The sequence below is a fragment of the Perognathus longimembris genome, unplaced genomic scaffold (genome assembly GCF_023159225.1).
Source record: "Perognathus longimembris pacificus isolate PPM17 unplaced genomic scaffold, ASM2315922v1 HiC_scaffold_5662, whole genome shotgun sequence".
NCBI classification, from domain to species: Eukaryota; Metazoa; Chordata; class Mammalia; order Rodentia; family Heteromyidae; genus Perognathus; species Perognathus longimembris.
Window position 1 is genome coordinate 70,358 of NW_025961114.1, and position 12,939 is coordinate 83,296.

Here is a 12,939-nt window from a genome sequence, read left to right on the forward strand (position 1 = left end):
CATCACCATCCACCATCACATCACCACACCACATCACCACCACCACATCACCACACCACCACCATCACCACCATCACCACAACACCATCACCACCACCACCATCACCACCACCACCACCATCAACACCATCATCACCACCACCACCATCATCACCAACATCACCATCACCACCATCACCACCACCACCACCATCAACACCACTACCACTATCACCACTACCATCACCCCATCACCATCAACACCATCACCACCACCACCATCACCATCACCATCATCTCCATCAATACCACCACCTCCTCCACCACCACCATCACCACCATCACCATCATCACCACCACCACCACCATCACCACCACCACCACCATTACCACCATCATCATCACCACCACCACCACCATCACCACCATCAACACCATCATCACCACCACCACCGTCATCATCACCACCACCATCACCATCAACACCATCACCATCACCACCACCACCATCACCACCACCACCATCACCACCACCACCACCATCACCACCATCACCATCACCACCACCATCACCACCATCATCATCACCACCATCACCACCATCATCACCACCACCACCATCACCATCATCACCACCACCACCATCACCATCATCACCATCACCACCATCACAATCAATACCATTACCACCATCACAATCAATACCATCACCAACATCACCACCACTATCACTATCACCACCACACCACCACCATCACCACCATCACCAGCAACACCATCATCACCACCACCACCATCACCACCACCATCACTATCACCACCACCACCATCACCATCACTACCACCATCACCACCATCACCATCATCACCACCATCATCACACCACTATCACCACCACCATCATCACCACCACTACCACTATCACCACCACCATCATCATCACCACTATCACCACCACCACCATTTCCACCATCACCACCACCCCCAACACCACCATCAACACCATCATCACCACCACCACCACCATCATCACCAACATCACCATCACCATCACCATCACACCACTACCATATTCACCACCATCACCATCAACACCATCATCACCACCACCACCCTCACCATCATCATCACCACCATCACAATCAATACCATCACCACCACCACCATCAACACCACCACAACCATCATCACCACCACCACCACTACCACTATCACCACCACCATCACCACCAACACCACCACCAACAACAACACTGCATCACTTCAAAAGCGCTACTTGGGGGCTGGGGATATGGCCTAGTGGCAAGAGTGCTTGCCTCGTATACTTGAAGCCCTGGGTTCGATTCCCCAGAACCACATATACAGAAAACGGCCAGAAATGGCGCTGTGGCTCAAGTGGCAGAGTGCTAGCCTTGAGCAAAAAGAAGCCAGGGACAGTGCTCAGGCCCTGAGTTCAAGCCCCAGGACTGGCAAAAAAAAAAAAAAAGCGCTACTTGAGAGGACTCCAATACACCCAAGAGGCCACAAGTGTTCCATGCGCCCCGTCTTAGCATCTTATCACTATCTTATTATTATGCACTGGGTGGACCCCATAAATACGTGCAACTGCTTGTGTCAAGGAATAGGAAGATTGGGTGCCAGGCGCCGGTGGCTCATGCCTGTAGTCCCAGAGACTCAGAAAGCGGAAGTCTGGAGGATCACAGTTCAATGTCCAGCCGGGCAGGGAAGTCCACGAACCTCTCACCGAGCCACGAATCTCCCAGCGAACCAGCACAAAGCCAGAGGAGAAGGGGTGGCAAATGTGTCTTTGCCTGAGGAGTTCAGATCTGCTTTAGCTACTCGGTGTTTCTTTTTGCTGATGGTTTTCTTTCAGCCCATTTTTCCAGTAGAGTAAATAACATCTATTGGGTTTTTGAGGACCAGATGAATCTCTAATTGTTTCTGAATAACAACTCTGTGTGTGTGTGTGTGTGTGTGTGTGTGTGTGTGTGTGTGTGTGTGTCCTGAGGTTTGAACTCAGATCCTGGGCACGGTCCCTGAGCTTTTTGTTTTGTTTTTTGCTCTACTACTTGAGCCACAGCTCCACTTCTGGCTTTACTGGTGTTTCATTGGAGGTAGGAGTCTCAGGGACTTTCCTGGGCAGGACTGGTTTTGAACTGTGATCCTCAGATCTCAGCCTCCTCAGTAGCTTAGAGGACAGGCGGGAGCCACCGGCGCCCGGCTTGAGTGACGGCTTTTGACCAAAAGAGATGACGCTTGATGGACAGGGGACAATGCCGTCGCGGTGGGCGGAGCACCGAGGGCCGTGGCCTGTGGCCAGGGTTCGGGGCCGGGTCGGCGCCTACCTCCACGAAGGCGAACTTCTCCTCACTGGTGTAGTTGTAGCGCGTGGCTCTCTCGTATTCCTCCGCCGTGCCCGGGCAGTCCTTGTTGCAGAACTTGTCTGTGGGGTGAACCAGCTTCCAAGAGTACTAGACGAGAGGGGGGAACCACCAAGGGAGCCTGTCGGTGCCAGGTGCGAGACAAACCCCGTACCGTGGAATATTACCAGCCCCCCAAAAGGAAAAGGTCCTGAACCTTGACTGAGGGAACTACAAGAAGCCAGGTAGCCAGGCACCGGTGGCTCACACCTGTCATCCTGGTGACTCAGGAGGCTGAGACCTGAGGATGGTGGTTCAAAGCCAGCCCGGGCAAGAAAGTCCGTGAGCCTCTTATCTCCGGTGAACCACCAGAAAACCAGAAGTGGTGCGGTGGCTCCAAGTGGTAGAGCGCCATGAGCAAAAGAGCGCAGGGACAGCGCCTAGTCCCTGAGTTCAAGCCCCACGACTGACAGAAAGAGAAAAGGAAGAAGCCAGGTACGAAAGACCACACACCACACAATCTTATTTGTAAGGAACGCTGGACGTCGAGAGCAGAAGCACCAATGAGCCAGCAAAAACCTGGGCTGGAGGCGTGGCCCCTGGGGGTAGAGCACCAGCCATGGGCAAAAGGGAAAAGGACCCCAACCTCTACCTCCATGACCCGGGCCTCCACCTACCACCTCCATGACGTGGGCACTCCACTTGGATAGGAGCTGCAGGCCCCGCAGCGCCAGGTCAAAGAGCTCCTGGTACTCCTCGTCCGACTTCTGGCTTGTCAGCCCCGAGCCGGTCACCACCTGGGAAGCAGGGCAGAGACCCTCAGCCTTCGCCAACTGCACGCGCGACGCCTGACCTCAGCAGGGCCCGGGCACCGTGTCCGGGCTTTATTCTTTATGTGGTGCTCAAGGCTCGTGCTCTACCCCTGGACCCACAGCTTCACTTCTGGCTTTTTTTTTTTTTGGTGGTGCACCGCAGATGAGAGGCTGGCAGACTTTCCTGCCTGGGCTGGCTTCGAACTGAGATCCTCCGGTCTCAGCCTCCTGGGTCGCTAGGATTGCGGGCGTGAGCCACCGGTGCACCAGCGGCAAATGTGGCGATCCAGCGAATCCCGTGTCTTGGTTCTCCTTCCTAGCAAATGCCCATCGCAAGCCACGACGGTGGATGTCACACAAACCTCTTTTGGCTTGTGGAATATGCCGCAATGAAACACGGCCACGGACGTGGCCCCCACGTGGCAGGCGGTCGTCCCTCGCGATGCTCGCTGGGATCTGTCAGTCTTTACAGACCGGGTGAGACTCTCAGCCCTCCTCCCGCGCAGAAACGCCCCGCGCCCATGGGCTGGCGCACCGGGCCCGTGTTTGTGCTGCTGAGCGGTGAGTTCACCATACACAATGGCGCCCACGCGCAGGGACGGGGTTACACTGCATGTTAGCTGAACTTCTCCCACGCGGTAGTTACAGCAGCTCTGCGCGTGCAGTAAGTCAAATATGTGCGTGATTTGTTACACATCCTATTCAACGCACATTGCAGCACAGAATTCTATATAAGCAACATGTGGCATACATTTAAATATGCATGGTGACACATTATTGCTCGTGCTGCTTATTAAACACACTACAATGTGTATTGTATGTGTTATTTCGTTTACAGTCAAGGGTCTAAGTGCACACGGAGGCAAGGCTAGTATCCACGGGGGTGAGCACAGCCACCTGGGGCTCGTGGGAGCTCAGCCCGCTTCCTCCCTGCCGAATGCTTGGGGGCTCGCCCGTGTCCAGTTGGGAACCGTTGCAGGATCAGAACTCCCGCCGGGACAGGAGGACGGGGCTTCTGAAGGCGCTCCCTACATCCGCTAGCCCTCACTAGGAAGCAGCCGGCCCCGGCTTGCCAGGTCAAAGCGATCAGGGCTGTATGGCGGATGGACACACTTGCTAAGAAAGCTGAATGCTTGGGTCTGGGGGCTTCACTCGAGTGAGGGGGGGGGGACCTGGGGCTTGATCCCTGGAAAGGAAGGGAGGAAGAGAGGAGGAAAGAAGAGAGAGAGGAGGGAGGGAGGGGGGAAGAGGATAAAGGAAAGGGAAGGAGGTGGGCAGGGAAGCACGCAGGCAGGCTAGCAGTAGGTGTGGGCCCCTGGTTTGACCTCCACCCTGCCCGCATCTGTCGGGCCGACCCCATTTCAAGGTCTGTACCTTGCTTGCTCTATGATCAGACAGAAATGCCCGCCGCTGGCCACAGGGTGGCAGCAGTGAGCGCGGGGGGGGGGAGGGGGGCCTCCGCAGTCAGGGGGCTGAGGAGGGGCCTGTTTATCCATCAACAGATCAAGAGAAGAGCCAGAAGCCCAGCAGGCCTGAGCGCCCAAACTCCAGGCGGCTGGGCAGGGCCAGCTTCTCCTTTTGCAGAGCTACCTTATCTCTTAGGTTTGCGGACTGATCTTGTTTCCATAGATAGATGGATGGATGGATGGATAGATGAGAATCTGAGGATCCTGGTTCAAAGCCAGCCCAGACCAATAAAAAAGGGGGGGGGGCTATGAGACTCTTATCTCCCATTAATCAGTGAAACGTCCCAGGCACTGAGTTCAAGCCCCAGGATACACACACACACACGCACACGCACGCACGCGTGCAGACCGTGCGCATTCAAAGCGGTTTCCCTGGACACGCGGGTGGGGACAGGACGGTGTCCCCCAGCTCACCGTGTGCCAGTGACCAGGCCCCGGCCCCCCCCCCCGCCCCCCCCCCCCCCCAGCGCCCTGCTCACCTCGCTGTTGCTGTAGCGGGCCAGCTCGGAGATGAAGCGGATGTGGTCGTCCCGGATCTGCACCATCTGCTCGCAGATGTTGTACTGGGGGCTGATGCTGCTTTGGGTGCAGGTCCACCTGGGGGGGAGGCCGCAGCATTGGGGGGGGGGAACCCCTCTCCGAGGGGGGAGGTGGGCGGCCACCCCAGCAAGCGCTTGCCCAAAAGACTTCCAAGGAGGGCTCGGCTCGCACCTGTAACCCGGCTGCTCGGGGGCCAAGAGTGAGGATGGCAGCTGAAGGCCAGCCCGGGCACCAGCGTCTGCGAGACACACACACACACACACACACACAGCCCGTGCCCTCTCCCCCCTCCCCTTCTCTTCCCGCCACTAACGAAGAGGCTGTGCCTCAGTTTCCCTCCCCACTCCTCCTGCCTGGCCCTCGTGGGGCCGCCTGGCGTCCGCCCCGCCCCCGCTCCGTCAGATGGACGCCCAGCTACAACGCGCCCGTTCCACACAGAGCCGAGGGGCGCGCGTGTGCGTGCGTGCGCGTGTGCGCGTGTGCCCGCGTCGTACTTTCTAGAGGTGGGAAGAGCTGGCACTGGAGCAAGGAGCCCAGGTGGGCGCCTCCTGCCCGCCCCCCTCCCCCGTCCTCCCCCTTCCCCGCGGGAAGATGCCACTAGGAAAGCCAGGCTGAGCAGCAGAAGGGCGGGGTGGGGGTGGGGGGACAAGGGGCCCCTCGCTCCCCTTCCTCCGCCCAGTGCTGGGGTCCGGGCCCCGACAGGGAGCGGGGGAGAGCCCAGCGCTCGGCACCGAGGGGCAGAGCGCCAGGGACTTCTTTGCACTTGCACGCTACTTCTGTAGGGATGGGCACACTCGAACCCGCGTCTCCGGGCCTGGCTGCAGGTGGCCCGGTAGCCAGGCAGGGAGAGGGCGGGAGGGGGTCCCGGCTCCTCCACAGGCCGCCAGCCCCCCCTGTCCTGGGGTCCCAGCGGCAGGGCTCCGGGCTGGGGGGGGGGCCGAGACCCCCTGCGAGTGTCTTTAGTTCCTTTGCTTGTGCTGGTTCTGGGGCTTGAACTCGGGGCCTGGGCACCGTGCCCGCGCTTTTGTGCTCGGAGCTGGTGTTCCACCGGCGGAGCCACGGCGCCGCTTGTGGGTTTTCCTGAGACGGACTGGAGATAACGAGTCTCACGCGCGTTCCTGCCTGGGCTGGCTTTGAACCGCCCTCCTCAGATCGCAGCGTCCCGAGTGGCTGGGATGACGGGCGTGAGCCACGGCCGCTCGTGTCGGGGGGCGGGGCGGGGCCGGGCTTCCTCCACCCGAGGCCCGATGGAGCCGCCCCGGCCGGCGGGCACTGGGGCCCCGGTGCCCGGCGACGCCCCCACCCACGCGCTACCCCCTACTTACTGCGTGGCCACGCAACCTGAGCCGGGGGAGGGCGTCTCTCTCTCCGATGCCCCCCTCCAGGGCGCCCCCCGGGCGCTGAGCGGGCCGAGGGGCGTGGCCAGTGCTCCGAGCCCTTTAGAGCCGGGTGGACGGCAGCGGGCAAAGGAGTCGGAGCGCCTGGGGCTGGTCGCCGCCGAGCCGGTGGCGGTGCCGGGGCTCTGGGGAGGAGGGGGGGGGCTGAAGCGGCCCCCCGGCCCCCGGCCCAGGGCTGGGCACTGTCGAGGACGCCGAGAGACATTACGGCACGCACTCACTTGGATTTGTTCTCCTCGTAGTGAGCGCTGGTCTTAATGTATCTGGCCAGCTCGATCTGCATGTCCCCGAACAGAGGCACCACCTGCAGCTGCTGCAAGAGAAGCGAAGGCGGCGGTGAGACGCGCCCGCAGGCCGGGGGGGTGGGGGGTGGGGGGACCCCCACAGGACCCCCGGCCAAGTCCTTCCCCCGGCTCCAGCCCGCCTCGCTCATCTAAGCAGCCCGAGCCTGAACCCCGAAGCCCCTCGCTGGGCAGCGGGCGGCTCGCACCCGACATCCTAGCGACCCAGGAGGCTGAGATCGGAGGATCCCGGTTCAGAGCCAGCTGGGGCAGGAAAGCCTGGGAGACGCTCATCGCTACCACACGTCTCAGAAAGAGCCGGAAGTGGAGCTGTGGCTCAAGTGGCAGATGGCTAGCCATGAGCAAAAGGAGCTCAGGGACAGGGCCCCCAGGCCCGGAGTTCAAGCCCCAAGACTGACAAAGGAAAGACAGGGCGGAGCAAGCCGAGGTGAGGAGGGAGGCGCCGGTGTTCACCCTCGGCCTCTCCAGCACTAGAACCTGACCCCCCCCAACACCCGCTATCCACACCCGCTCAGGAGCCCTGGGACTTTGCGGTGATGCTGCGAACCCCCTGGCATCAGCCGCGGATCCTTACACACGCTTTCTGGCCAGAAGCAGGATTAGATCTCTGGGCTCACACCGCAGAATCCTGCTAAATCTGGGGAGTACTGGGGAAACTGAGCTCCAGGGAGATCTAGAGCTTTGCCCAAAGCCCCCGGACCACTGGGCCCCCGGGAAGCCTGGCCCTGTCTGTGGGGAGTCCCCCCCCCCCAGTGCAGGCTGGAGAAATGGCAATGTTCTGTCTTGAAGAACAGCCCGGCCACGCCACGCCGCGCCCCACGGCTGCTCGCCCGGTGACTCAGAGCTGTAGCGAGGCCCAGGCTCGGCCTCCTGGCCTCCAGTGCCTTTGCACCCCAGATCTCCGTGCCAAACCAAGCCCGCACCGTGTACAACCCTCCAAGGTTTGCTTGAGCCGCCTTCTTCTTCTTCTTCTTCTTCTTCTTCTTCTTCTTCTTCTTCTTCTTCTTCTTCTTCTTCTTCTAACGATCTGGGGTGAGGAGGCCAGATCTGGGGGCGCCGAAGCTGATGGTGTGTGTGTGTGTGCCCGTGAGGGGCTTTTGCCACCTGGGATTTGAGTTCTAATCCAGTCCTTGGCCCTCCTCCCAAGAGCTCTGGTTTCTACCGGGCACTAGCGCACGGTTCCCTGGAGGTGGGCAAGGACTTCCGGCCAGGGAGAGCGGGAAAGGCGGGAGCGGCAGTTAGACGCCCAGCAGAATCCAGCTGCGTGCCGAGGCCTTCGTGGGCCGGTGATACCCCCTCTGCCTAGGGCAGCTCCGATACACCCCTCCTCTCCCCTCCCCTTCCTATCCTTCCCCTCCACCCCCTCTCCTTCTCTCTTTCCTCTTCCTCTCTTCCCCTCCCCTCTCTTCCTCTCCTCCCCTCCTTTTTCCTTTCCTCTCCTGCCCTCCCCCTTCCTTCCCCTCTCCTCTTCCTTCCTCTCCCCTCCCCCCTTCTCTCATCTCAGCTCTCCCCTCCTCTCTTTTCCTCTTCTTTCCCCTCCCCTCCTCTCCTCTCCCCTCCCCTTCCTGTCTTGAGAGTGCCTGTCCACCTGACAAAGCCCACAATTTCCCCAAAGGGGTCCTGGGTGTGACCGGGCCGGCCTGTCCATGGCCCCGGCTAGTGGCTGACCTTGAAGAACTTGTCGATTTTGCTAAGGTTGATTCTCTTCTTGGCATCCAGCTTGTAAATGTTGCTGACGTTCCCATCCATCAGATAGAGGCCGAAGCCCATCACCTAGGGCAGGATGGGGCAGAGAGCAGATGCCGTCATCGCCATGGGGCTGTGAACCCCCTCCCTCCCCCCCGACACATTCTATGCATCCTCAAATAAGGACAGGAAATGCCAGGCTCCTTCCAACTGGAAGTTTAGCACATCACTATGGTGCCCATTTCCAGAGCCCTAATCACTGGGCCAATGACTTTAGAACAAGCATCGTCTCTTGTGAGTCAAGTTCAAAGCAAGAGCCCCATTCTACAGACGGGAAGCCGAGACACACAGAGGTTCCAGAGCCTGGCCAAGTCACACAGCTGAGCCTCAGCGACGGTCACTCGACAGACCCAGCGCAGGGTCTGTGCGCCAAATGTGCCCATCTAGGTCCTTGAGAGGAAGCCCCAAGATGCCTGAGAAGTGTGAGTGTGTGTGTGTGACAATTCTTAACACTTCAGTCCCTTTAGTTATCCACTGAAAGAGAACTCGTTTTTCTAAAACATTTTTTTTTTTAAACGCAGAGCTCAAGTGTGGAGGGTCCGGCCCACTATGGGGACGTGGGAATGTCACGTCCCCACGTGCCTCTGTTTCTCGGGGGACACTTGAGGGGCGCGGACAGGAAGCTGTAAGGATCACTTCCTGTTTGGCCCGGGAGCATCTTGCTCTGCAGGACCAGCATGGGGACCTTTTTGTTTAGGGCTTGGCGCCCCCTGCTGGCGTAGGAACTCACTACCAGGAGCCGTAGAGGTGAAGGAGACCAGAAGGAAGGGGAGGAGGGAGGAGGAGGAGGGAGAGGAGGGAGGAGGAGGAGGGAGGGGGGAGGAGGGGGGAGGGGGAGGAGGACGTGGCAGGGACCCCCCCCCCCCACCTTGAGCAGCATGTGCTTCTCGCTGGGCGTCAGGTACATCTTGTTCTCGTAGTAATCCACGCAGATGTTCACGATGTCGGCCAGCAGCTCCTCGTAGCCCGGGATCACCTCCAGCTGCTGGTGGAGACACTGGACCACAGCGCCACCCTCCGGTGAGACGGGCCCGGCATCCCCCCCGCTCGCACCCACGCCCAGGGCTGGGCACAGCCAGCCAGCCCAGGGTACCCACGGCTGTGTCCCCCCGGGGGAACCGGAGCCCGCACGCCAGCCCGCGCCACCCACCCGCCCGTCAGGCCCCTGGTCGGTCCCCCCTGGGCCTTTGCACACCCAGCCCTGGTTGCGATGGAGGACGCAGGGCGGCACTCGCCCCGCTGGGAGGATGCACACGTGCTCCCCATCTCCTCTAGGTCTCCTCAGGCCGGGCCGTGTGGGGAGCAGAGGCGGCTGGGGTCTCCACCCTGCCACAGCCCCACAGGGCAGACACAGCTCCTGGGGGGGGGGCAGGGTCTGAGGTGCCCCCCGCCGCCCTTCCCGAGCCCTGTGGGTCAGGGGTCCGGGCCCTCAGAGCCCCAGAACTTGCAGGACGCCCCCTCCCCGCCCGTTGGTTTGGGGGTGCGCAGGTAGACCTGAGGGTGCCTGCCTGAGGTGAGGTGACACAGGGCGGATCGAGCTGGGCGGGGCAAAACAGGCCAGGGGCGGCCGTGCGGGCGGGGCCCGGGAAAGGGGTGCCGGAGCACACCCCGGTTTCCTGAACCGCGGGGCTGGTCAGCCTCACGCAGCCTGCCGGATACGAGGCCGATTCTCAGACCCGCAGAGCCAGATGGGGGGGCCGAGGCCCCGAGGTTGCCTGTGGCGTCACGGTGGGCCACGAGGTTGTCCTGCTTGGACTCACGCTCTACAGGGCCAGGGCAGGGGGCCTGGGGCCGGGAGGGAGGGAGGGGGAGGGCGGAGGAGCTGGCCGGGCCCGTGTGCCCTCACCTGGGTGATGCGGTTGTGGTTGGCCAGGAACATGGAGAGGTTCTGCGATTCCTGGATGGACTGGGGGTCGGCCATCTTCCTCAGGAACTGGGCTGCCCTGAAATGCGGGGGGGGGGGGTGGGGGGGGAGAGGCAGGGAACTCAGAGCCCAACACCCAACACTGGGCGTCGGTCTGAACCCGGCCTAGGTGACCCCTGCGCCCCGGCGGCGGTGCGTGAGGAAGGTCAGGGCGGCTCAGGGGCAAGGGGAGATTTGCTATATTGGCTTTTCTTTCTACCTAATTTGTTTTCCTGCTTTTTGGGGAGAACTTGTGGAATCCTTTCTCAGTTTCTGTCTACTTTTTCCTGCTGACAGGAATTAAAACATTTTTTGGTGAGAGAAATGAAAATCTATAAATATGTGATTGTTAACTTACCTATTTAATAGTAAGAATCGAACTTAGGTTTCTGTTTCCTTGGCGGTGTAATTTCCTGTTGAAGTACTTGTTACTAACTTCTTTTTGAGCCTTATTACTTTCTGGTCAAATTGTGACCACTTGGCTGAGGAGTTTTCCTGGTCTTTCCCCACAAAAGAAAACAGACTTGCGTCTGCTGTCACATTGCCCTTCCCTCACTTAGAACTTACCAGTCCTATTCCTGTCTCACAGATATATATCTTATTTGGATCCCAGGAAAAGGAGAGACTGTTATCCCTCCCTTTGTATATGGTACTTGGATTTGAACGCAGGCCTTGTGCTTGCAAAGCAGGCATTCTTACCATTGAATAGCCATACCTCCAGCCTAGTTTTGCTGTGATTTTTGAGATTAGGTCTCGTTTCCTGCCTGGGTATTTCCCTGGGTATGTCACCTGTGTTTGGCTTCTTGTCTTGACTTGTAAAACTGCATTGAACTTCCTGTTGTAACTATGCTACCCCACCGGCCTCAGCAGTCACTGAGAAGGAGTCGCTTGAACTTTTCTGCTCAGACCACCCTTGAACTGGGATCCTCCTGATCTTAGCCTCTGAATTCGCTAGAGTTGTGTGAGCCATTAGAACCCAGCTTCTCCTCTTTTTTTGTTTTTTGAGACAGAGTGTCACTATGTAGCTCCAGTTGGCTTTGAGCTCGTCTGGCTGCCTCAGCCTCCTGAATGTCAGAATTATAGGAATACACTTAACCCCCTGCCCAGAAACTGTCCTGCTACTTAAAATGGTGCCTCATGTTAGTAAAAGGCAGAAAGCTGTTTGGAATATTTGTACTGCATTTTCTCATTGAATTAACATTACCATCGTCTTAGTGGGGATTTTTTTCTGTTCTGAGACATTCTGCAAAGCTTTGATCTTGCTGAGAAATAAGAACCTCATCAATCCATCAAGTTTGCTGGAGCTCTTCTTTGAACTTCTTCGTTGCCATGATAAGCTCCTGCGAAAGGTAAAGAGCAAAGCATTCCTTCCTGCATCTCATTCTGTCCGGTAGCATTCGGAGGCCCTTGAACTCTACTTTACGTTGGCTATAATTAAGAATAGTTTCAGTAGACAAAAGCTCCACTATTGTGTGCATGCAATATGGTATTCGTGGCTAATTACTGAGTGCCTACTGTATACCAGATACTATTCTTGGTTGCTGTGTATTAATTTGTTTATTCACAAATACCCCACAAAGGGATGATGGTGATTGCCATTAGTATTTCACAGATGAAAAGTCTGAGGAACAGAGATGGAGTAACTTGTTCTGGGTTACACAGCGCCTCTGATTGGCTGTCAGGCTCCAGAACCCAAGCTTTCTACAACTCAGTCAGGGCATGAATACTCATTCTATACCCTTCTGCACAATAAAACTAGCTTTTGTTATTAAAATTTATCCATGACTTTAAGTTTACCTGTATAAAACCAGGAGCTTGAAGGCTTATGAAACAAAATTTCTTGTGGTGCTGGGAATCAAACCTAAGGTCTTGTACTTGACAGGCAAGCACTCAACCACTGACCTATATCCCAGCCGTGTGAAACAAGCAGGAAGAATTAGTTCACTTTCATTAACTTAAAAATGGTTAGCAAAGTAAGAGGAGACGAGTACTACATTAGAGTCTCTTTGCTTCTGGGCTGAGCTTCAGGCTGAAGGTGGTAGATGGAACCTGTGCTACTTGCATTCCCGGAATTAACCACATTCAGTTCGGTGCTCAGTAAATGGAGTCACTTTCCTTTTTTAAAAAAATCTGCATTTACCTTATTTTGTTTATTCATTTATCAATTAATAGACATTTTGGTTATTTCTACTTTTTGGCCATTGTGATTGATGTTGCCATGAATACTTGTATGAACACGGATGTGGAAATGAGTTTGGTTGTTTTGTTTTTTTTTAAATAAGGGTTTCATACTCTTTGGTATATAAACTACTCATGCAATTACTGAGTCATAAGGTAATTCTGTGTTAATCTTTTGAGAGCAGTTTTTCCTTTCTGGCTACTTTTTTTTTTTTTTTTTTGTTTCCTTGTTTGCTTATTTTTGGTCTCTGGTGGA

General features: G+C 57.3%; 1 protein-coding gene across 1 annotated transcript in view; it reads right to left on the reverse strand.

The window, feature by feature from the left end:
• Nucleotides 1–11,218, reverse strand: part of LOC125345422 (cytoplasmic FMR1-interacting protein 2-like) — a 16,498-nt gene extending 5,280 nt beyond the window's left edge. The window contains exons 1-8 of the mRNA XM_048337591.1: nt 11,205–11,218; nt 10,449–10,545; nt 9,471–9,599; nt 8,525–8,629; nt 6,776–6,867; nt 5,097–5,214; nt 3,017–3,136; nt 2,257–2,450 (exon numbers count right to left, since the gene is read on the reverse strand). Of these exons, the coding sequence (XP_048193548.1) occupies nt 2,257–2,450; nt 3,017–3,136; nt 5,097–5,214; nt 6,776–6,867; nt 8,525–8,629; nt 9,471–9,599; nt 10,449–10,545; nt 11,205–11,218 (869 nt within the window). The remainder of the gene's footprint in view (nt 1–2,256; nt 2,451–3,016; nt 3,137–5,096; nt 5,215–6,775; nt 6,868–8,524; nt 8,630–9,470; nt 9,600–10,448; nt 10,546–11,204) is intronic.
• Between the last annotated feature and the right edge of the window lie 1,721 nt (nt 11,219–12,939).